The sequence below is a fragment of the Suillus subalutaceus genome (genome assembly GCF_016647625.1).
Source record: "Suillus subalutaceus strain FC151 chromosome Unknown DFJ58scaffold_110, whole genome shotgun sequence".
Taxonomy (NCBI): domain Eukaryota; kingdom Fungi; phylum Basidiomycota; class Agaricomycetes; order Boletales; family Suillaceae; genus Suillus; species Suillus subalutaceus.
Window position 1 is genome coordinate 25,984 of NW_024540359.1, and position 23,326 is coordinate 49,309.

Sequence of the window (23,326 nt, forward strand, 5' to 3'; positions counted from 1 at the left end):
GGCGCGTCATTCGATACAAACGGAGGGGAATCTGCAAAACGATATCCAGGATACAAACATGGCTAGTCTTGCGAAAACTCGGATCCCACCAAAAGTTCACATGATTAGCCGTGTCTGTCCACTGATGTGCCTGTCTAGCCACGATGTCCAGGCGGTTTAACAGGGGATTGGTCGTGGATGGAAATTAAGCCAACCCGCTCGGTCAACTCCTTGATCGTGACCTAAATGGCAAATGAGTCACCTCGGGAGTACTCGAGGCTTCATGGAAGTGACATACCTCCGCACCTCGTGGGACCTACAGAACAAGACCGTGTAGTCCGTTGCATGCGTGATTTCAAGTGGAGCTGATATTCCATGTCGTTTGTGGTGCGGTGGCGGCGGAATAACCGAGAGCGTGGATGCTTTATGATACGGAGAAAGGCCCAATGTACATTTTGTGGGTCCAACTTTAGCGCAGCCGAGTAGATCATTTCAGTGCAGTCATAAATTTTAAAAAATTTGAGATACACGAACGAGGCGAGTTCTACAACGATCGCTCGTATGATCCAACGTCTTTGACTCGTCTTGATTTGGGTGTGTGGAAAGCCGTCACGTCGATGGCAACACTAACAGGCAAGCAGTAACGCGGAAGAGCGTATGATTGATGATATGGTAAGAGGTTAAGATGCATGTATGTGTTAAGTTATATATACGAATCAATGTGCATTGTGCATCCACACTGTAGTATGCGATGTCCAATCAGCGAGAAGTAAGCAAGCCGCGCCTGTCACGTGGTGAGCGTCGGGCTTACAGTTTTGATCGGTTACATCAAATTTTCTTGAATCATGACCTCAGATGTCGGGAAGGTGGCAATACCGTAAACGCCGTGTAAGGCAGAGCTACCACGCGGAAGGGGCATTTTATCAGGTACAAGAAGGGTGGCCCTACATGCACACATTCGTTTCTCGTCCTTCTCCAAAGTTCCTAGCCTCTTGGTAACATCAAAACAATCTGAGCTTTCACCGCTGACTCCTTTGAAACTGACGATCGGCTTCAGCAGGTGAATTTGAAGGTACCAGTAGTCGGGCATCCTTCGAAATTACTATTAACGTCAGGCCACAGCACACGAGAAAACTTGACCGACGGTTCTTCGAGCACTTCCAAAACAAACCTTGCCGTTCCTGCCAACCTCGCTGGTGAGGACACGAGCTATAACTTCCGGATCGAAACAGCCCACGATAGCAGCAACCGAATCGAGCTTGACAACCGTGTTGACCTTGGAGGGTCATACAGGGTCTATTTCGTCCATCTCCTACTTTCCAGACAGTAAACACATAGCCAGCGGATCATATGACAAGACCGCTCGGCGATGGGATCTGCATCATGCTGGTAAGGAGATTGAGGAGGCACGGGATGTTTGGGAGCAGGAAGTAGATGCGGTAGCGGTATCAAGGGATGATCGATGGATTATCACTGCTGGTGGAGATTCCAATGATTGCGGGGAGCTCAAAGCCCGTAACATTAAGACGGGGATTGTAAAAACATTTCAAGGTCACTCAGACCGGATCAACTGCATCGATATCTCGGCGGACAGCATGTTGCTGGCGAGCGAGGCAGAAGATCGTACAACGCGGATATGGAACTTGAATACTGGCGAACTCATAGATGGCCCATTCAAGAGTGCTGACAAGGTGGGCGCGATTCGATTCTCACTAGACTCGAAGAAGCTCGCAGTCAAGTCATGTGCGGCGAGGTGCCTTGAGGTGTGGGACGTTCAAGCGCAGAAATTGGATGTCAGAATAGGGAAGTATGATCGCAGTCGCCCCCCAGATGCGTCGGTTGTTCTGGACGATGAAAGGCAAATCTATTGTCGCCGCCTTTAGCTTCACGGATGAGAAGGCTGTGTCGATCTACGAGTTCGACACGTCGACGTTGCGGACTACCGGAGCGCCTTTCGAAGGCCACACCGACACCATCTCTGGTCTAGCTCTCTCTTTTGACTGTGTTCTCCTCGCTAGCGCTTCTGGCGACCAGACCATCAAGTTATGGGCCTTCGAGTCTCGCCAGCTCCTTGCTTCGTTTAGCGTTCAAAGACTCCGTTATCTTATTCTCTCACCCGACTCATGCCAGCTGGCTTACACGACCTATGATGATACCAAGATCCATATTTGCGACACTCCACTGAACATCCTTACTAGCATGTGGCCTGCACAACCTAAAGTACGCACATATATCTATCCTTCCTGCGCTTGTATCAATATTCTCTGGCAGATCAATGCACATGAATCTAATTTCCCCCCTGAGGCGATGCTCCAAGACCTCTCAAAGTATATTACAAAGAACGGAGACTATCCTGTTGCTCGTGGCGGGTTCGGGGAGGTCTGGAAATGTACTTACCTCATCAATAGGAGGTCTACCAAAGTTTGTTTGCAGCGTTGTTTGTCCGTCGGTCTTAAATTAATAATTGTACAGGTCGCAGTGAAAACATTGCAGGTTTATGCTGATGAGACAACAAACACGAAAAAGATCAAGGTGAGTGTTTCGACGAGCGTCGGAATCCATTGCTTACTGCAGAGGTCGCCACCTCGTAGAGGATCAAGCGCGAACTTAGATTATGCGCCAGCCTCAGTCATGCAAATATCCTACCCGTTTGTGGTTATGCGTATGGCTTCGGCCCACTTATGGCAATAGTTAGTCCTTGGGCGGATAATGGTAACCTGACAACCTATCTGAAGCTTGAGGGCGCGGCTCTTACTCTCGTTAGAAGATTCCGGATCGTAAGTCCCCCCTTGTATTTCATGCAGACCACAAACTGACGGCAATCTCAGCTCAAGGATATCATAGCTGGTCTGCAATATCGTACGTGCAAATCATTGTCGATACCGGATGTGGAGTTCTAGCTATTCCTTACAGCTCATGCCAACTCAATCATCCATGGAGACCTCATTGGGGTAAGTTTGACCGTTCTCGATAGCTTCAATCTGATCAAGATGTGGGTTCTAGCCTAATGTCCTCATCCATGGCGACGGCACTGCTTGCATTGCCGATTTCGGCCTTTCCTTGATGTATTCCGAGGTTATAAGTGTCTCTCAGTCTTCCTGGACTTCCACGCTCAAAGGAAACGTGCGATGGATGGCACCTGAGCTGCTTGTAGAACGGGAAGATGGATTTCCAACTCGTCCTAGCGAGCAGAGCGATATCTATTCATTCGGGCGGAATCATGTTACAGGTACGTCTAGTAAATTTCAACTTCTTGACGATATCATTAGCTCCGCATTTAGATCCTCACCAACAAAACTCCCTATTATTACCTCTTGAATGACGCCGCCGTCATCCTAAGCATAGCCAGATCCCAAATGCCTTCCCGATCTCGTTATCCTGCGCTCCCCGACAAGTATTGGTCTTTGATACAGCAGTGTTGGTCTACTGAACCCCGGGACCGTCCATCGACGGAAAATGTTGACGGAACAATCAGGAACGAATTTCACTCGCTGTCCAGACCCCTTCAAAATCCAAGCCTCGCCGTGCTACATGACCTCACGAGATATATCACAAAGGACCAAGAGTACCCTGCTGCTGGTGGCGGATTCGGTGAAATATGGAAATGTACACATAAGAAGGATGGAATATCGGTCAAAGTAAGTTTGCGATGTTTTCTGTCCATTCCGTCTAAAGTAGAAAATTGAGCAGGTGGCAGTGAAATCATTGAGGGTGTATGCTGCTGATCAAGGAAAGGAGAAAAAGAACGAGGTGAGTGGCTTAACGAAGGATTGCATCTATTACCGACGCCAGAGAGTCCGTAGAGGATCCGGCGTGAACTAGGAATATGTGCCAGCCTCAAGCATGCAAATATTCTGCCGGTGTATGGCTATACGTATGGCTTCAGCCCATTCATAGCGATAGTCAGTCATTGGGCGGAGAATGGAGACCTGACAGCCTATTTGGGGCGTAAGGGTGAAACTCTTACTGTCGTTCAACGATTCCAGATTGTAAGTCCTCCCTTTTATTTCTCGTAGACAACAGACTAATGGCAATCTTAGCTCAGAGATGTCATAGCTGGGCTGCAATATCGTATGTACTAGTTAATTCTAATGCTGGATCTAGAATCATAATTATTTCTTGTAGTTCATGTCAACCATGTTATCCATGGTGACTTCAACGGGGTAAGTTTGACTGTCGTCGATAATTTCAATTTGATCAAGATGATATCTCTAGCTTAACATCCTCATCCATGGTGATGGTACCGCTTGCATTGCCGACTTCGGTCTTTCCTTGATGTATTCCGAAGTTATCGGTGCCTCTAAGGCTTCCTGGACATCGACTCCAATCCAAGGAAACTTGCCATGGATGGCTCCTGAGCTGCTTCAGGAGCAAAAGGATGGATGTCAAGTGCGGCCAAGCGAGCAGAGTGACATCTATTCGTTCGGCGGTATCATGTTACAGGTATGTCTGGGGTAATTCCTCTCAATAATATCATTGACACTGTTTTAGGTCCTCACCAACAAAATTCCCTATTATTACCTCACACACCAACCTGCTATCATCATATGCATAGCGAACTCGGAAAAACCTGACCGAACTCTTTATCCTGTCATCCTTGACAAATATTGGCAATTTATCGATCGGTGTTGGTCTACTCTTCCTCAGGACCGTCCATCAGCGGAGGAAGTTGAGGGAGATATCAGGAACGAATTTTACTTACTATCTGGATCTCCCTGATTCTTGAATTGTTTTTCATACCACACCCTGTTTACAGGACAACCAGATAGTCTAAGCCCGCGGTATAGTATGCAGCAGTAGAGTAAACGTAGGCCGACCTCCGGCCTTATCTTGTTCTTGTGTTATCACTCTAGAATACCTGCCAGCTTGGACATGAATAGTCCTGCCTGCACTAAACACCTAGATGCACATAACGTCAGCTTCAGGAGAGAGGACATGGAGGATGAAGACAGAAGCCAGACCCGCCTGCTTCTACTTCTTCGAGATCGTCAAGCTCCTCATACTCTCCTCTAAAATATCGCACACATTCGCAAACATGTACTCGGTCCTGACATAGTGGAATCATGAATATTGATTATAATTCGAGTTACTTAACTCTAAACCCTCCTCACTGTGCGCCTCGATTAAAGGTGAAGTGCGTATTGCATGCATCTCGCCCAAGTGAAACATCAAAATATCTGTACAGGCAGTAATATACTTATCTAGAAACTATAAATCCCACATTTTGCTCTCCCGTGTCTTAATGCGTCGTGCTATGATCTCAAAAGCTCGTGCTGATCGTCCTGTTTCGTCTAGTAACTCAAAAGAGTAGTCGGGCTTGCCGCTTAACCGCCGCAACTCCTCTGGTACGGCGTATGCTATCGCTTTCTTGCGTTGACCGTACGGCCTGTCTTGATGATCGATCCATGTAATCAGAACAGCATCCCGTGGTCGATTTATCTCGACATATCTCCAAAGCGACCCCAAAGCGAGGATGGTACCGATCACTTGAAGGCTAGGGTCGGCCAGAAAGGCATAAACCGCTTGCTTGCGAATTTGAAGCATGGACTCTTCAAGAGGCGACTGCTCTGGGAAGAGAGCGTCCCGTCCTTTTACTTTTGGTTTATTCTCCACCAACAGAATCACTTTTTGAATGTCGCGGAGGCGGGAACCGTTGCTTGTCGTCTGCACGTACTGCAGGACCTGAGCAAAGTCGGGAATGACCCACGATTTTTTTGGATTTGCCAATGACCCAGGAGTCGACCCGGGGGACGGCGCGGGGGGTTTAGGAGTGTACTCCAGGGCATATTGCGGTGCCAGGTTGCACGCTACTGTGTCCGTGCTCACATTGTGAAACATCCAGTCCCTAATCGCGATGACCCAAACCGGGTACCACCGAAATTCCGTGTCACTTCGTGCTGCAACCGTCACTGCATTGATTAATGTGACGTCCTTCAACATCGGGTGCTGCTGTAGAACGGAAGGCGACTCATGAACAATTTTGTGAAGTGTTTTACTTCCAGTAGCGTGGCGTGATGCTGCACGACGGCTACCATTTGCGAGCGCGGGATCGTTTTGACGTCCGGTCATCATGGGAAATGAAGGGACCAAGTCAGCACTGGCCGATAGCCTCGTGCATGGCCCAGAAGAAACCGTGCGGCTCCTGGACGGCGCTATGCCAAACTCATGGACACGAGGAGGTAGGACAGGCGCTGGAGCAGCACTGATAACTTGATGCTGCACTCGGGTCGTAGACGAAACTGTCCTAGATTTGTAAGCACTAGGGGAGTGGATTACAGGTTGGGTAACCGAGGAAAACGAAGGGCGACGAAATGGTATGACTTGATTTGGATCCATCGATGAGGGAGCTACTAGGAGTGGAGCACGGGGGTGGAGAGCTGCTCGATCAGCAGCTTGGTACAAAGGAGCACCTGGAGTGCGCAGAGGTGCCTGATTGGTCGGGAGGTGTGATGCGGCATTAGGAGTGCGCAAGTGTGCGTTTGCAATAACTCGGGACGACGCAGCATCTGGAGTGCGCGGGGAATAATGTCCACCAGCTGGAAAGGTAAACGACATTTCTTGTTAAGTCTTCTTGTGAAAGAAGGGCTGAGTTATGTCTCCTTTCCTCACAATGGGGTCGAGCCTTTATATCCCGGGCGTTCTATATGGCTAGACACTGTGGATCCACGGATCGTGCATTGTCCATCTATTTTGCTCGACATTTGCAGTGCACAACTGATTGTGTTTCGGTGGACATGGCACATGACTCAGAAGAGTCCCCTAGAAGTCCCGCTGTGGTTCCGCTGTTTGAAAATTCAATTGTGGGTCAGCACGCTGGACAAAGGCCTCGAAGAAAATCTGTCTTCCTTCTATTGATCCACTAACTAGAAGAGATACTAGTGAGTCAGTGACTGCACCACTGAACTTATTTTGTGGCTGTGTGATATCAACCACACTTAGCTAATCGCAATATTGTTCTCCAGTTACACAGACATAAAAACTCACTAGTACTCACTCTGGACTGACCTCTTTAAGCCAACCTTCAACAGCCCAATTCTTTGAAACCACTCACTAGGCAGACGTAGTTGACCTTGCCTCTTTATCCAAGACATGTCTTCTCTTCTATCGAAATCGTTTGACGCACTTAAGGTAGATCTCTTCTTCGAGTCTCATCATTTATTTCTCTCTAACGGTCATAAGATCACAACGTCACAGCAAAACAGGGATTCTACAAAATATCGACCCTTTAAACTCATCCGTCCGAAAAGGCAACCTCATCTGCAGTTCTACGGATATGGAGTCTCTTGGGAATGGCTTATCCAGTTTGCGGAGCAAAATTGCCCAGAAGAGTTGCCCGATCGCGATGACATAGGCTACAAGTGCATGGCCGCGATCCGCGCGTACGAACTCATCGCAGATTTAACCACTATCAACACTTTGGACCGAAAATTATGCTTCAATCCCAAGGGCGGCTTGGTGCCTCCAGAGTGGATCGCTGTGTATGATGGTGACTACGACGACATACTCTCCGAGGAAGAACTTTTGGCGATCAAAATTGACACAATTCATGTGCTCGCTGTGTGCTCGGATGAAGAAGACTCCTTTGAGGAGCGTCCTGTTCAAGGACAGATGGACTACATGACAAAGTTGATTGGGCATGGACCGCAGTGGTGGATGGGTTGTAGAGATTCGCACTGTTAGAACGAGTCACTTCCATATGTAGTATGAAAATTGTGTGCTGTACTAGTATATGCCGGGCTTCAGGCAATATAATTACCATTATACTGGCCTTGCGCGCGCTGCACCAGTCTCTCCGCATCCCAAGTACTCTTTCCTGGATCATATTACAAGCGCCCTTCCACCTCGTCGAGTCTTACTTTGTGTCAATTTAACGACACTCCCACAAGATCAGTTCGCAAGCTAAACCATCTCAACACTACAACTCACCACGTCTGCATTCTCTGGAAACGATAGATCAATTCTGGACGGAGACATCTAGAAAACTTTGACGGCTTAAAGGTGGCTCTTCAAATTGATGCCAATGTACAAGGTAGACACTCCGTCGAACTGTAATTTTTTCGTGGTACGTGTCAGGATTGCTCCAGCGACACTATTGATGGCACCACAACGGTCTCGATACCGACCACAGGAGGAGCGACATCGGGAAAGGGGTCTTGCGAATTTCAGAAGCGTCACAATGTACGACAGCTGCGTCAGGGTTGTTGTGTTCATTTAGCTTGTCGATCTTGGCATTTTAAAGGGCCTTCTCGGCGAGCTCGACTTTGTGCTGCAGCTGTGGGACAAGCAAAAAGATACGATATTTATTTTTATACTCTTGAGCGGAGGGTGGCGCGTCGTTCGCTACAAACGGAGGGGAATCTGCGATCAACGATATCCGGGATACAAACATGGCTAGTTTTGCAAAAATTGGATGTTTAATTTTTTGCAGGACTAGCCACGTCCATCTACCGATGCCCAGGAGGTTCAACAGGGGATTTGTCGTGGATGGAACGTAAGCCAACCTACTCGGTCGACTCCTCGATCGCGACCTAGATGGCAGATGAGTCGTCTCGAGAGTACCTACAGCTTCATCATGATGGAGGCGACATATCTCCGCACTTACAGAACAAGACCGTGTAATCCGTTACATGCGTGATTTCAAGTAGAGCTGGTATTCTACGTCGTTTGTGATGCGGTGACGGCGGGATAACCAAGAGCGTGGATGTTGTATGATACGGAGAAAGGCCCCATTGCAATTGGGGATATCATGTACCTTTGAGAGACGATGATCAGTTTCAAGCAAGTTTTGAGATGGATAGAAACGGTATACGAGTCGGGTCGGCCACATACCAATTATCATATATCCTTCTGAAGGGAAATGCTGCGATTGTGGGTGCTGGGCTGTGCATGATCGTGCAGTTGAGCGCAGCAGCACATGGACCATGTCGCGGATGGAAAGATGTTGACGTGTTCGAATTTAGTCAGCTTACGCTGATTCGATATGTCAACTTGTACTGTTAGCTACTGTTAGGTCATATGAAAACGACGACGTAGGTGACACTCGTCGTGATCGTATGACCTAACAGTAAGCAGACGACTGTTTCGACCTCAACGTATAAAACTCGGCTCCGTCAGCTTTCACAAACCTTCCAAACGTTGAGACTACCATCGAGCAAATGATCGAACATCATCATGATGGGGCGTGGACGAAACGTACCACGCCGGCTGCGCCCGAAACCCGCTGCATCAAAAATTGAATATTGTAGGGAGATCCAACGCGCCAATTTTTTACAAGCCTAATATAATAATATTCAAATTCCATTCTCACATCTCACACGTACAAAAAAGAACAACAAAAAAGCTATATAAGACTACTATTTGGACGGAGTAAGTATGTAGAGGCGGCGGCGCGATGCACGATACGATCGGGAGTGATCCCCACAGCCTGCGCTCCTGCGAGGCTTAGTGAGGCCAATTAGAGAATGGGGAGAGCGCAAAACGGAGATAAGAAAAGGGGGAGATAAGGACCGTGATCTAACGAGCACCCACGCACAGCAAATATATGAAACAGACATAGGGAAAGACAAACAATCCAATTCGTTAGGACGAAATACTTGTTTGGAGAATCTTGGAACGTTCGGAAATAGCCGTTGAAACGGAATTTGATCAGAGGTAGGAAAATCATCAAATGATCAGATCACAGAAGGCGCAGAACGGAAGATCGGAGGCGGAGCGGGGGTTGGACTAGATTACGATGAACGAGGAAAGTATTCGGATGCGATGCTGTTATTGCGAGTTCAACGAAAAGGAGGGGGAAGAAAACCATTGGCTGGGAGTAAAGCGGGGCGGACGATGAAAGGAATCAGGAGAGGACATGGAGGGCGAAGACAGAAGCCAGACCCGCCTGCTTCTACTTCTTCGAAATCGTCAAGCTCCTCATACTTTCCTCCAAAATATCGCACATATTCGCCTTGCACGACTGCATCTCCGCGCTCATAGCCATACCCACAGATAACGAAGGCTTCTTCTCCACCAAAGAAGAGGAAGAGGGTTTGTTGGGAACGGGCTCATCGAGATCGACAATTCGGACGACCGCCCGGCCTTCGAGGACCTTGCGCACTTTTTCTGCGTCCCATTCCTTTCTCATCACACTTCCACTTCCACCTACACCGGAACCTGCACCAGACCCAGACCCAGAAAACGCCTCCCAAAATGCACTCCCAAGCTTCCCAAGCAACGTTTGCGACGCAATAGCAGCAAGTGCAGCCTGTTCCCTCGTAGGTACCGGCGTTGATTTGAGGCCAGGGGACGGGGGAGGCGAAGGATACGCGTTCTTCCCACCGAGGCCTTGCGATTTCGAAGGTGGTGATGCGAAATACGCAGGTTTGAGGCCCGATGCCAACCCGTGCGGTGTATACCCCATCCCATGTGTATTTGTATGAGCATGCTGCGCAGCCATCTTACCCCACAATTGCATCCGATACGCATCGAGGGTCTTGAGCGTGAACGGATTTGTATCCGCAAAGGCATCGAATGCGCCTACTCCCATGCCCAATCCCATACCTATACCGAGGCCATTGAGTTGGCTGTTCGTTTTCTCGACGATTGACCCTGGGTGGTGTAAGGCAGGATTGATGTTCTCTTGGAGAACGCCTTTGACGCCGACGGGTGGGATGAGCGTCGTATGTACAGGTGTAACACCCATACCGCCAAATCCACCCCAAAATGGGCGTGCGCCCAGACGTGGAGATGTAGGGAGGTCTTTTTGGGTGTTTGGGGTGATGAGTGGGGTTGTTGATGGGACGGATACATGCGTAGGCGCGGGTGAACCAGGTGGAGAGAGGGGCGCGCCTGTTTGGAGTTCTGCTGGGGGTGGGAGGTCGGGGGAATGGCGGGAATCGAGGAGGCAACGCTTGAGGGCTGAAATTTCTTGACGGAGGGCAGTGTTTTCTGAGCGGGAACTGCCGAGTTCTGAGCGAATTGCGTCGATTAGGCGGTCGCGTTCTGCGATGTCGCCTTCGAGCGTTGTGATGTATTCTAATTGGAGGGGTAAGTGACAAAGGAAAGGGAGGTAGAGGGGATACTGACCTTTTCGCCTTACTCTGAAGTTTCGTGCGCTGATCTTGTTTCTGAGCTGGCGTTTCTCTCTGCTGCTCATCTTCTTGTATTCTTCGGGACTTGGGCGCCAGTCCTCGGGTTCGAGGATCCTGAGCGGGGAAGGGTCCTTTGAGGGCTTTGATTTTCCCGCGCCCGAGTTCAAGTCCTTCTCAGAAGGAGCATATGACTTCTTAACGCCACCAGAAGCGACGGCACCGCGACGAGAACGTTTAGGTGGTGCGAACTCTGGTTCTGGCTCTAGTTCCAGGTCAGAGTTAGAATCTTGGTCTGAATGGTCATTTGAAGTAGCAGGAGTTCCGACTAGTTGTGGATCTATTGCGAACATGGGAGTGCTTGGATCGATGCTCTCAGGACTTGAGCCACTTGCGCTGGCGCCACCTTGAGTTGCGCCAAAAAAGTCATACGAAGGGACTGAGAGTGATGGTAGGGATGGACCCTTTGTCAACTCGTCAGTGTCTAAGAATTGGGCGAAGAAATCATCGTCTGCGCCATTTGGAGATGTGAAAGTGAAAGGGCTTCGTGGGGATGAAGATGACGATGAAGCTGTGGTGAAAGCTGAAGGGGCTGAGTTCAGCACGTCGAGGTTGAAAAAGTCATCTACTGTTGGGTCGAATGAGAATGACGGTGTTGTTGTTATCGAATCAGTCAACATGTTGGTGGTTGTGGTCAAGTGCTAGTGTTATCTCCCTTGAGGAGGCGTGTTGCTAGTACCCCACGGAATTACCCGATGCCGATTCGGCAATGTACAACGCGTATGACTCAATCCGAAGTCGTCGTAATTCCACGTCTTTCCATCCGCGACACCGGCTAATTAGTGTCCTGCTGCGCTTACCGTGCACAGCTCTAATCGCGGCATTTCCATTCAAAAGAAATTGAAGGATATATGGTGTATATTGGCGAATGGCTTGTACACCATCTATATCCATCAACTTTTATTGTCTCTCAAGACATAAAGGCGTTGGATCGTACGAGCGACTGCTCAGCGAATCTCGCGTACCTCAAGTTATTTTAATTTATGAATACACTAAAATGATCTACTCAGCCGTATTAAATTTGGACCCTACAAAGTGTCCATGTCCCCCATGGAACCTTTCTTCACACCAACCCATATCCAACTCTTACAATATCCACCCTCTAGGTTATTCCGCCGCAACACAGAATATCAGCTCCACTTGAAATCTCGCATGTATTAGATTACACACTGCACAGTCGTGTTCTGTGGCTGTGGGTCCGACTGTCTCACGAGGTGCGGAGATCCGTGAAGCTGTGGGTTGGTTCTCTCGAGGTGACTGCATCTGTCGCATTTGGGTTGTGATCAGGGAGTTGACCGAGCAGTTTGTCCTATTTCCATCCTTCATGCCACGATCAATCACCTGTTGAACCGCCTGGGTATAATGGCTAGCTAGGCGCATCGGTAGACAGACGTGGCTAGTTCATGTGAATTTTGGGGCATCAAAGTTTTGCAACACTAGCCATGTTTGTATCCATTATATCATTAATTGCAGATACACCCCGCGTTTGCATCGAACGACGAGTCTCCAAAAATAAATATCGTGTCTTTGTGCCTGTTCCGCAGCTGCAGTACAAAGTCGAGCTCGCCGAGAAGGTCATTTAGAACGCCGAGATCGACAAGCCAAATGAACACAACAACCTTGATGGAGCTGTTGCACGTGGTGACGCTTGTGACTATAAGTAGGACCCCCTTATGTTGCTCCTCTTATGGTCACCGTTGTGACACCGTCGATGGTGTCCCTGGAGCGATCCTATCACGTACCACTAACAAACTGAAGTGTCTGCCTCATTAATCTGATCCTTATTGTTCATCCAATCGTCGTATCACAGGAGCAGTAATACCAGAGGACTCTGGCGATTTATGGATTAATTGCGCGGCCAAATCAAAACATGTCACATATGATATTTCAAGCAGATCCAATCTGAGCAAGGTATCGGTGTGATACTAAGCATGATAGTACAGGGCTGACTTGCATGGTGACTCGCGCCAGTCTTCCTCTTCGTGCAAATTCAGAAAGACTTGCGGAAAATGATCGAAAATGTAGACACTCACAGGTAACTACTGATCCTATCAATTGCATCATATTACCATAAAGCTGTTCTCTTTGTATCTTCTCTTTGAGAATACGAGCGGGAAATATGTCTTCGTTTCGACCTGCAGCACGAATAATTTCCTTGTCTTGCTCCGTCATCTCAGTCCGTAAAAACAACTGATTGTGCGTATCTGCCCGAATGTGCATGTTGATAAACCTGTGCACGGTAATCGTGAGGACTGTATTGCAATATCATAAGGAACACTGACTCTAGGCACGACGCAGCGCTCATGGGTTTCTTGATCTGTACGCCAGCGGTAGCAGAGCCAAGTGTGAAGGGTTCACGTGTCCTCGCGATGGCAAGGGCCGTTTTGGGGATGTGCAACCCAATGAATATCGAGTTCCCTGCGTCTTAATTACACTTACGACCAACGAACTCTATGAGTCCAACAGGATCTCTGGCAAAACCCTCTGCATTACACCTTGCTCGAGCTTCACGCCATGTGTTGAGTTGCTGCGGTGTAAGCGGAGCTTGCATGCTGCTTTGCCACAGAGTGATAGCATTGACTTGCAACATCCCTTGAAGCTTCTCCTCAACAGTCGGGTCATTGACATATAATCCGCCAAAATTGAGAATATCACTCGGCTCAATGGCGATCTCAACGCGCGCTAAGAACGGCGCGTCGAATCCGATTCGGGGATTGTCAAGTAGGCCACACTCGAAGATGATGCCAATCTTGAGATAGCCCATGAGCAATGGATTTATGGTGAACATTCGTATAAGTTTGAAGAGCCCAGAGGAGCATTCATTTGCGTGGCATGAGGGTTTGTGGGTGGACCTATCATCGAGTCCAACGTGGAGTGAGGTCCCAGTCTGTGTCAATCACAAGCAGCACTCTCACCAATTTTTCTTTTGGCACTACACAAGAAGACACGCGATGTCAGCTCTTCATATTTCTATTATGTCCTGGTTACGAGTCTTACCTCCTTCGAGCAATACCAGACGCTTTTACACTAAAGTCAGTTTACGGCATTCGATGAATGCCTGCAACAGCATGAACCAGATCATTGATCATCACCTTTGCGCACTGTTTCAAAGGTTTTCTCCGTTTTCATCTGACATTGTGTACACTGTACGCCGAAATTCTTCTGGTTCGTTTTGAGGAATTCACTAGAAACTGCTGTAGCACGAAAAAGATTGTCCCGCTCTGGACATATTACATGAACCATACTGACACTGCCCCTGGGAGCTGCAGAGGACGTGCCAGAGTCGGTGCTCATGTTCTCGCGAAGGCGGTGGGAGATGGTTTGGTGGCGAGTTGAGCGCTAAGGGTCACGAAGGACTGATTACGAACGTACTTATTTTCTCAGGTCATGTATGCCGCAGTTCACAGCAAGTTCAGACGACTTCCATATTTAACCTGAGTAAGGCCGCGTCGATGTGATAAAGAAGAGCATCATACACAAGACTTCGATCAGAGAGATACAAGATACGAAACATTCGGAAAATTCAACCAGACTCGGAGTAGTAAGGCCCCGTCGATAAGATGAAGTATAGTCCAAGGGTAACTTGAAAATCACAGGTGGAGGAGAGAAGGCCCACTGATGACTCGTATCAGTATTTCCCTTCACTTGGTGCAAATTTTAGCAAGAGAGAAATCGCCGGAAATGTACACACTCACATTTACACAAAATTAGCATACAGATGTTCTCTTCGCATCTTCTCTTTGAGAATACGAGCGGGAAGTGCATCCTCGTTGCGACCCGCAGCGCGAATAACTTCCTTGTCTTGCTCCGTCATCTCGGTCCGTAAATGCAACTGATTCTGCTTATCCGCACGAATATGCAAGTTGACAAACCTATGCAAAGTGATTGTAAGCGGCTCCATTGCTTAGAGAATAAAAACAGAGAACCTACTCTAAACATGCCGCAGCGCCCATGGGTTTCTTGATTTGATTGCCCGTAACAGCAGAAATGCCTACGAAAGGCTCGCGTCTCCTCGCCATGGCAAGGGCAATAGCAGGGATGTGCAACTCAGTGGTCATTGAGTTCCCTGTGTCGCATGCAGACCTACATCCAACAAACTCTATGAGTCCAACAGAATCCTTGGTGAAACCCTCTGCGTTACACCTTGCTCGAGCCTCACGCCATAAGTTTAGTCGCTTCGGTGTAAGGGGAGCTTGCATGCTTGGGCTCTTCCATGGAGTGATTGCATTGAATTGCACCATTCCTTGAAGCTTCTCCCCGACAGCTTTGTCGTTGAGATACAATCCAACAAAGTCAAGAACGTCACTTGGCTCAATAGCGATTTCAACACGCGCCAAGAACGGCGTGTCGAATCCGATTCGGGGATTATCGAGCAGGCCGCAGACGAAGATGATACCAATTTTGAGGTACCCAATGATCACTGGATTTATTGTGATCATTTGTACGAGTTTTATTAGCCCGGAGGAGCGTTCATCTTCATGGCATGTTGGTTTGTGCTTTGGCCTATCATGGCGGGCGGGTCCAGTTCAAGGATCCATGGGTCTGTATTAATCGGGCAGCGCTCTCACCAATTTTTCTTTTGGCACTACACGCTACGTCAGCCCTTCATATTTTCCTTCATCCACAAGTCCTACCTCTTTCGAGCAATACCAGACACTCTTACACTATAAGGCGATTTGCGACATTCAATGAACGCCTGCAACAGTATGAATAATGTATCACCTTTGCGCATTTCAAAAGTTTCTCCAATCTCGTTTGACACTGCGTACATTGTACGCCAAAATACTTCTGGTTCGCTTTGAGGAATTCGCTTGAAACTGCTGTAGCACGGAAAAGATTGTCGCGTTCTGGATTTGTCACATGTACTACATGGACAACCCTTGGAGCTGCAGAGGAGTCGCCCGAGTCAGTACTCATGTTCTTGCAAAGGCGATGAGAGATGAATTTGGCGATGAGTTAAGCATTGACTCATGTTCACGGTGCACGACATACTCCCTCATTGCAGACGCGTGTTTCAGGTCTGGTGGGAGAATCATAGTCATCACACTGCCACTGTTCGCAATGGCAAGGTCTTACTTACATTTCATTGATGGCCCATACTTATTCCGGTTCTAGGCGTCTTTCCCTTCCCGTCTTGCTCGTATTGATCACCAAGCAAACTTGAAGCTTCCTGCTAGTTATCAAGTCAACCCCAGTTCAGCATTAGACTTGTAATTGCCGCAGACCGAATCGTCTGACAAGTGACTCTGCAATGCACCAAGGTCCAAGAAGTTTCACGATTATCAAGCTCAAGAGCGCTAAGTAGAGTCGGACAGAAGCCGTGAACAGACTCCAGGCACGGAGTTATGTACATTATAAGTAGCGTGGTAATAAGCCCGTCATCTCCTCCCAAAGACCATTGACAGTGATCAGCAACCGGCTCCTACTGGACTCTGGCCCTCGTGTCCTGAGTTATTATCGTATGTAAGTCAAATTGATGGTCCAATACCCTAGGTACCAGCTCACTCACCACCAAACTGGACGTGCAGTACGAACCATGGCTCCTAGGGATGTCGAAGACGCAATCGCTCAATACATCTTTGATGAAACCCCCATTCACTTGATCCATATCCCAGATATGAAGCTCGTCGATCGCGGCGCTGTCTTGCGTCACTTCCTCGTTGTTGTACGAGACATGACAGAAGAAGACATCCAAGCGCAGTGCGCAGAGCTCCATCTTTCTCGAGAAGATGTGATCGCGAATGTCGTGCGGAAACGTGTACGATATGCGATTTTCTCCCACAGGTGGCTTGCCGAAGGAGAAGTGTCTTATCAAGACATGACGAGGGACATTCAGCCCCGCGGTCCTGGATTCGCAAAGATGGAGAGTTTTTGCACAGCTGCGGCGTCGAGATATGGAATGATTTTTGCTTGGTCAGATACATGCTGCATCGACAAAACTAGTAGCTCTGAGCTCGACGAATCGCTCCGATCCATGTTCAAGTGGTACCGCAATTCCTCAATCTGTATCGCATACCTTGCCCAAACCGTCAGAGTTGCTGATCTGGAGAAGGATTTATGGTTCACCAGAGGCTGGACGCTACAAGAGCTTCTAGCCCCAAAGCGATTGAAGTTCTTTGGAGCTGGATGGTTGCCGTTGACCATGCAAGATAACGATAAGGCTGATTATCACGTCATCAAAATGATAGAAAGAATCACGTCTATCTCCAGCCGCGAGCTTGGCGACTTCATCCCTGGCTCGCATGATGTCGCTAAACGTATGACATGGGCGGCGAACAGAAAAACCACGAGAGGAGAGGACATGGCGTATTCCTTGATGGGAATTTTCCACGTCGTCCTGCCCATTGCTTATGGAGAAGGGTCCGAACGAGCATTCTTCAGGCTCGTCGAAGCTATCATTCAAACGTCGGACGACCTGCGGATTTTCAATTGGGCAGGTCGTCCTGCTATCACGAATCATCCTTCCCGAGCTCTTCCTTTTTCGCCAAGATGCTATGTCGGGCAGCCATACTGCCCGCCGATTCGAAGAGCATTTTCGCTGACGAACAGTGGGCTACGCATCAAACTAATGATCCTGCCCGCTGAGCTGAGTGGGCCGTCCGAAAACCACGCGACACCCTCTCGTCAAGCCAGCTTTCACAGCGAAATTGACGGCGTGCACGTAACAGACGTCCATGTGACAGGAAATTTCCTGTCATACGGCGATCATGTACAGGATGCTACCGCCGATGTTGACAGCATCGTCTCGGACTATGCTCTCGGGGTATGGAACTATCTGGAGACCCCATCCGGAGATGCCGAGCTTCCTCGCAATTGTCTCGCCTTCATACTGATGCGAACAGTGGAGCCAGTACCTGTCATGAGCATCAATTACCACTGGTCCAAGAATCCGTGGCGTAAACATCCGACTGCAAACTTCGTCGAGTTCAAATTCTCGGCTGATTCCTCTCAGGAACGCCTACCTTTGACACGATTGGTCGAGTCTGTATCGCTTTGACTACTACTACAAAGTGAGTCGGGATTACATGCTCTAAAATGCTATATTTTAATTTTCTTGCGCAGGATTACAGCTCGTGGTTGTTATCAAATCCGCTGTCAATGAGCCTTGCATCGTTTAGTCGACATCTTCGACTCCACCTGCTAAGCCTATCTCACTCTGATTACCTGTCCACAAGTAGGGGGAAGAAGGACTGCTACAGTTTCGCCGAGTAGTACTGCTACCTATTCCCCCAGCTTCAGTTCAATGTACCATCTACTACATAGCAATCAAGTTTATATGGCTGGCAAACTACCTTCGCATGCGCACTCAATGCAGCGGCTGGTTCGAAAAGAACCACGCATCCTACAGACTTTCGGGTATTAATTGTTCCGTTTGTGTGAACATGTTCACCGTAGTACTTGGTCTCGTCCGCTCATTGTAGCAAGAGGAGTGGTTGAAGGTACGTTAAAGTGGATGGGCGATCTGCTAGATTGGTCGCACCAGACGATCAATTTCGAAAGTTGATCATCGGTAATTGTACTGATGGTTATTGTTCAGGGCAACGCAAGTATGATATAGCATATTGAAGTCTCTAAATATGCCCATTGCGAAACACGCGACCGACCAGAGTCAGCAATTGCCTGCAACCAGCATGACTTTGAGTTGGCTGTCTTGCGAGTTTTGCATCACAGAAAGTAAAGGACTTCATGGCGCACTCACCCTTGGTCACGACATGTGACGTGCAAGAATCTCCAAGGGTCGGATGTCGCTATCCACAGACCGGTGCCACATGGACTACTGGTATATACTGACTGTAATGCAACACAGCCAACTAGAGGAGAAGTTTGCTTATCATATCAATGCATTCTATTCGTTTCGTTGACTTGCTTGTATGTATGTAAAGGGTGTAGTTGTAACCTCTCGCAAACTGAGTGCGGGGATGATTGAAAGTAGAAGTGTCGCATAAATATCATGGGCTTTAATGGCAAAAAACTTGCGCAATGTAAGTGAGAAAAATATGCGCAGTTGGTAAGGAACATCATACCAGGATGTATAGCAGGACAAGAAACGGAAAAATACCCTGCTCCTTCCAATATCCGCCTGACTGCATGTCTGTTCGCTCAACTTGAAGTTGTGGCGCACAAGCTAGAACTGACAACAAGACAATTCACCATGCCAAAGTGCGATCCCAACGATGCCCCGATGATGAGCAACGGCCCGATTATTAACCATAGTGCCGGGAGCCCGAATATGATCACTTTGGCGGAGATGAATGAAACCTCCATCTTCATTGCGATCAGGCCTGTGGGAGATACGTGTGAATGCAGAACTGACAAACTCAAAGCGCAAAAACATACCAAATATTAGCGTTAACGCCTCCGCGCTAGGAAGCAACCACGAAAAGACAACAAAGAACTGGAGGATACCAGGAAGCAGGCTCATGTGCCAGCCAATGACGAATCCCCTGGCAGCGAAGAGGAATTCTAGTGCAACAGCAACAGCCGTCGTGAAATAGAGAGCGTGAAGAGGTGCCCACGGAAAGAATGTGCCAAGAGCCGCAATGGACCACATCCCGCGGTTGATAGTGAGCGCGGCGAGTTGTTGCTGCAGTTGGATGCCATAAGGTTGTTGCATGAGATGCGCATCATCTGCCCAAATGATCGAGACTGTCACGATACCGTAGAGAGAGCCGACAAATTGAATGACAAATGACACGTATGCAAGGTAGCCTGCATTGCAGACGGAGTGATAAAGGTCAAGAAGCTGTGTGCTGAGCCCAGGGTCCATCGACATGACGCCAACGGTCTTTTTGGGAGTTGCGGTGGAAGTGTCTGCAAGCCATGCAGCAAGTACCGTGCGCTTTGCTAAACCTGAGTCCAATAGTAGGGCGTCCTCAACGCCTCGAACGGGGAGTCATGAATGCAACCACTTACCCGTGTACCTTTGCTCTGCAACATAATTACAAGTGGACGTTTCCGAGACACCTGGGTCTTCCCTGTCTTCATTATAATATCTCACGAAAGAACTCTGCAGTCGTGACTCTTCAATGGCTTCAACAACCTCATTGGATTTTCCGATGGAAAGAAAAAGAGAGGCAATAATCCAGGTCTGGAACCATCCAATTGCCGCAATGATAGGTGTTGATAGCCAGGAATAATTGAGGATGAACTGTCGAACACTGTCTATCCACATGCTACGAGTCTCAAAGCCGTGCACCTGAGGAGTCTTGCAGAAAGGCCTTGAGCGTAAGAAGAATATTTAGCGCCCAAGTATTGATCGCGCCATCGGTTGAAAGGAAGCTCCGGGAGTGGCGAAATTAAGTTTTGCTATTACCAGCCAGTGAGATCACGCACATTGTACGCAGGTGTCAAACGAAATTGGAGAAACCTTTGAAGTTTGAAATGCGCAAAGGTAGTGGTCAAGCATCTGAATACTGTCACGGTTGCAGCCGTTCATCGAGGGGCCGGCGCAAACTGTTTTTAGTCACGGTGTAAGAGCGTCTGGTAGTATTGGTGGGATTTCTGACTGTAATGAAACCGAACCCGGTCGGAGGACTGCCTTCTTGTGCACACAGTACCAAAAGAAAAATTACTGCCTACTATTGAAACAGATTATGTCCTCACTCCAGTGACTCCACACGGACTCGATGATAGATCCACCCACAAACTTAGGGGGTTGCAACTTCTCTCTCATGTGGACGCCCGATGGCCACACGCCTTCTGTCAGGAGGCAATCATTGCAATCGTACCATACGAAAGTGGGATCCATTGATCCGGCAGCAGGTCGGTCACCATCCCTGGCAAGGCCACACTAGCATTATCAGCGCCATTGCCATCCCCGCTGGCACCCTCGTCGCTTCGGCATCTGATGATAACGATGTCCGTCTCTGGCGGCTCTCAGATCAACAAGCCATCGCCTCCCATCCACTTTGAGAAGAGTCACTTTCTCCAAGTACATCCTCAGCGGAGGCAAAGATAAAAAGATCTCAGTATCAATTCAAAGGCGAGTTTCCATCCTTAGCTCTCATAATGTAATTAGAGCATCCTTCGTGCACACTGCAGATCCTGGCTATCACGACAGCCCACGATGCGTGCATAACTGGGGATCTATCTACTGCTGAAGAGTTGCTGAGCCGAGAGATCCACGTCCGATGCCAATGCCTTGCGATCGTGTACAAACTGACTATGGGGATGGTCAATCGAAAACTAGTGCTGCTCAATGATGGTTTTCCTGTTAGGTTTCCCTGCTGCGTTGCAAGCAGTTAGCTTTCTTGCGAGATCTTACGAAAACCTGTTTCTCATTACCGGTCATCGCCCTGACGGCTTTAACTATCACTTCGTCCATCTGTTCCCAGGGCTCAAAGCCTTTCTCATCAAGCATGACTTGTAGGACACAGTTGGATATTGGGTTCCCACTCAGGGCTGGTTCGACAAATGTAAGAAAGAATCCCCGTTGTTCTCACTGAGTTCACCAAGCGTCGCGCACACTAGAGGGGTGATTCAATGCAAATAGATGGCATACGGACATGAAATACTCACCAAAGACGACATAGTCTTCCGATCCACGAAGTTACTCTTCACTGGCTATGCCAGCAAAATTCTATGTGCAACTGAGTTATTAGCATGCAGAAACCGTGAATACCATACTGGGCAAAAATGGCCGGCATCCTGCTTTTGATCAGGCGAAGCGACAGCGGTAATCTGAGCGTGATATTGTAGATGTGAGGTTGAGTGTTGACCAGCAAAGGACTCCGCTCCGATCTCGATGCTCTCCTGCTTAAGTTGCAGAAGCGCTTCTCCTCATCAGAGCGATATGTGTCAAAAGGTGGCCCGTCACCGTTTTCCTGCCAACCCTGTGGTATACTTATTGTGCCAAAAGTTGTTTCGCAGGAGCGCCGCGTTCAGAAATGCCCCAGCACAAAGGATTATCTTCGTCCTGTTTGCTATCGGCGGATCCCCACGAGACATACGGAGAAATTTAACAGACCCCCCATCATCTATACTGGGAGGATGAGACGGGAATCCGACATCGATGCTGAGGTATTGCACATTAGTCTCTATTGAAAAAAGAAGTAGAGCGCCGGTACCAGCCTGTACATGCCTATGCTCCTTCTTGTACAGGGAGAGAAGCGGACCGAGCGTAGAGAATTAGATGAAATGAACCATTGTCGTTTTCGCAATGGACGAGACTGCTATGAGTGCAGGATGTTTTGCGTTAACGAGATGTCTCCCCCGGCGACTGTCAGTTGCAACCGCGGTTGATCTGGCATTGAAGCTTCAAGTCCATATGGTGGACCAATGTCCGTGGCCTTAGTGACCCGCAAAATTCTACTCACAAGAACCTTGGATGTGCGGTGGCGACAAGAGAGTTAGACCAGTTGCGCAGTAGTGCAGCAGTCGGGCTTGCAGACCAGAAGGTCGAACAACCACCAAAGATAGGACAAGAGCTGTGTACAAATTTAATGTCGCTCTCATAGGTCTATTTGGACAAATTAAAATGAAATGTTTAGGCCGCCAAGAGCGTATCTAAAAGGGAGTGTCAGGTTTTGGAAGTCATCAGGGACTCCGTCAAAAATCTGCGACGAACAGAGAGTGATCAGCGTGTTAGATATTGCAGCAAAAGACTGCTTGCCTCATCGTTCGAGACAAAGAATCTTGTTTTCGTGGGTACCTTTTCGACTTTTCTTCGATAAATGAGAGGGCTGTCAACTGATTCAACTTGCGCCCGAACTACAGTGTGTTGCATATGAGATTGCAGTGCGTGTTTTCAAACTCGGCCTCGCTACCTTTACCGGCACTTGTATACCTTAACTAGGTCAAGGGATGTGACATGTCACTCTAGCCACTGCCGCTTGATGAAACGAAACCTCAGTCAGTTCGTTATGCCAGGGTCATTCACTAGCCAGGAAATGCGCCAGAATATCGTATTCTGGCGGTTTGAACAGCACAGGACAGCTCTTGAAATATCTCAGCTTGCTCAATGCTCAGAGAAGACAGTATACAATATTCTTCGCTTGCACCGAGACTATGGTCAAGTCACCAACCCCTTTGCACGCCGCAGGGGTTGTCCCCGCGTTCTTGACACCGTCGACACCGAATACATCCATGCACTACTCCAGGCAAACCCTGCCACGTACTTGGATGAACTATAAGAACAACTTCTCACTGCTCGGAACAAAGACATTTCTCTCGCTACCCTTTCACGCGCTACTCGAAGGCTGGGAATGACCCACAAAGAC

The 23,326-nt window shown here is 48.5% G+C and overlaps 7 protein-coding genes across 7 annotated transcripts; 4 read left to right on the forward strand and 3 right to left on the reverse strand.

Annotated features, from left to right (window-relative positions):
- The first annotated feature begins 2,055 nt into the window (after window positions 1-2,055).
- On the forward strand, window positions 2,056-5,038 carry DFJ58DRAFT_804728 (kinase-like domain-containing protein). Its single transcript, XM_041391050.1, has 14 exons — window positions 2,056-2,199; window positions 2,251-2,400; window positions 2,452-2,511; window positions 2,571-2,756; window positions 2,808-2,838; window positions 2,893-2,930; window positions 2,983-3,201; window positions 3,261-3,617; window positions 3,670-3,729; window positions 3,783-3,968; window positions 4,020-4,050; window positions 4,105-4,142; window positions 4,195-4,422; window positions 4,471-5,038. The coding sequence occupies exons 1-14, from the start codon at window positions 2,179-2,181 to the stop codon at window positions 4,696-4,698; spliced, it is 1,833 nt and encodes a 610-aa protein (XP_041240229.1). The 5' UTR covers window positions 2,056-2,178; the 3' UTR covers window positions 4,699-5,038.
- Window positions 5,039-6,389: 1,351 nt separating this feature from the next.
- Window positions 6,390-6,912, forward strand: DFJ58DRAFT_804731 (uncharacterized protein). The gene has a single exon (XM_041391051.1). The coding sequence runs from the start codon at window positions 6,505-6,507 to the stop codon at window positions 6,832-6,834; it is 330 nt and encodes a 109-aa protein (XP_041240230.1). The 5' UTR covers window positions 6,390-6,504; the 3' UTR covers window positions 6,835-6,912.
- Window positions 6,913-7,833, forward strand: DFJ58DRAFT_804732 (uncharacterized protein). Its single transcript, XM_041391052.1, has 2 exons — window positions 6,913-7,107; window positions 7,159-7,833. The coding sequence occupies exons 1-2, from the start codon at window positions 7,069-7,071 to the stop codon at window positions 7,657-7,659; spliced, it is 540 nt and encodes a 179-aa protein (XP_041240231.1). The 5' UTR covers window positions 6,913-7,068; the 3' UTR covers window positions 7,660-7,833.
- A 1,922-nt stretch (window positions 7,834-9,755) lies between these two features.
- Window positions 9,756-11,842, reverse strand: DFJ58DRAFT_45417 (uncharacterized protein). Its single transcript, XM_041380486.1, has 2 exons — window positions 11,047-11,842; window positions 9,756-10,995 (listed from the first exon to the last, which is right to left on the reverse strand). Exons 1-2 carry the CDS (start codon window positions 11,726-11,728, stop codon window positions 9,869-9,871), a joined length of 1,809 nt encoding a protein of 602 aa, XP_041240232.1. The 5' UTR covers window positions 11,729-11,842; the 3' UTR covers window positions 9,756-9,868.
- A 2,687-nt stretch (window positions 11,843-14,529) lies between these two features.
- On the reverse strand, window positions 14,530-16,358 carry DFJ58DRAFT_45465 (uncharacterized protein). The gene is made up of 8 exons (XM_041380487.1): window positions 16,334-16,358; window positions 16,185-16,281; window positions 15,831-16,128; window positions 15,743-15,772; window positions 15,677-15,693; window positions 15,039-15,611; window positions 14,804-14,980; window positions 14,530-14,752 (listed from the first exon to the last, which is right to left on the reverse strand). Exons 3-7 carry the CDS (start codon window positions 16,023-16,025, stop codon window positions 14,806-14,808), a joined length of 990 nt encoding a protein of 329 aa, XP_041240233.1. The 5' UTR covers window positions 16,026-16,128; window positions 16,185-16,281; window positions 16,334-16,358; the 3' UTR covers window positions 14,530-14,752; window positions 14,804-14,805.
- Window positions 16,359-16,478: 120 nt separating this feature from the next.
- Window positions 16,479-18,397, forward strand: DFJ58DRAFT_45472 (uncharacterized protein). The gene is made up of 3 exons (XM_041380488.1): window positions 16,479-16,571; window positions 16,637-18,118; window positions 18,171-18,397. Exon 2 carries the CDS (start codon window positions 16,645-16,647, stop codon window positions 18,103-18,105), a length of 1,461 nt encoding a protein of 486 aa, XP_041240234.1. The 5' UTR covers window positions 16,479-16,571; window positions 16,637-16,644; the 3' UTR covers window positions 18,106-18,118; window positions 18,171-18,397.
- An 811-nt stretch (window positions 18,398-19,208) lies between these two features.
- Window positions 19,209-20,280, reverse strand: DFJ58DRAFT_844384 (uncharacterized protein; the record flags this gene model as incomplete). The annotated part of the gene is made up of 3 exons (XM_041393073.1): window positions 19,209-19,390; window positions 19,446-19,958; window positions 20,022-20,280. The coding sequence occupies 3 exons, from the start codon at window positions 20,278-20,280 to the stop codon at window positions 19,209-19,211; spliced, it is 954 nt and encodes a 317-aa protein (XP_041240235.1).
- Window positions 20,281-23,326: the final 3,046 nt, after the last annotated feature.

Bases quoted from the DNA above. Each gene is read 5' to 3' on its own strand.
- DFJ58DRAFT_45417 (XM_041380486.1), bottom strand. From the start codon at position 11,728: ATGTTGACTGATTCGATAACAACAACACCGTCATTCTCATTCGACCCA. The intron at 10,996-11,046 runs GTCAGTATCCCC...CCCTCCAATTAG, and splicing joins CTTCAGAGTAAGGCGAAAAG to AATACATCACAACGCTCGAA.
- DFJ58DRAFT_45465 (XM_041380487.1), bottom strand. From the start codon at position 16,025: ATGAGTACTGACTCGGGCGACTCCTCTGCAGCTCCAAGGGTTGTCCAT. The intron at 15,773-15,830 runs GTGATACATTAT...ATCGCCTTATAG, and splicing joins AACTTTTGAAATGCGCAAAG to TGTAAGAGTGTCTGGTATTG. The intron at 14,981-15,038 runs GTAGGTTCTCTG...CACTTTGCATAG, and splicing joins GGCGCTGCGGCATGTTTAGA to GTTTGTCAACTTGCATATTC.
- DFJ58DRAFT_804728 (XM_041391050.1), top strand. From the start codon at position 2,179: ATGTGGCCTGCACAACCTAAA. The intron at 2,839-2,892 runs GTACGTGCAAAT...TATTCCTTACAG, and splicing joins CATAGCTGGTCTGCAATATC to CTCATGCCAACTCAATCATC. The intron at 4,423-4,470 runs GTATGTCTGGGG...ACACTGTTTTAG, and splicing joins TCGGCGGTATCATGTTACAG to GTCCTCACCAACAAAATTCC.
- DFJ58DRAFT_804731 (XM_041391051.1), top strand. From the start codon at position 6,505: ATGTCCACCAGCTGGAAAGGTAAACGACATTTCTTGTTAAGTCTTCTT.
- DFJ58DRAFT_45472 (XM_041380488.1), top strand. From the start codon at position 16,645: ATGGCTCCTAGGGATGTCGAAGACGCAATCGCTCAATACATCTTTGAT.
- DFJ58DRAFT_804732 (XM_041391052.1), top strand. From the start codon at position 7,069: ATGTCTTCTCTTCTATCGAAATCGTTTGACGCACTTAAG. The intron at 7,108-7,158 runs GTAGATCTCTTC...AACGGTCATAAG, and splicing joins AATCGTTTGACGCACTTAAG to ATCACAACGTCACAGCAAAA.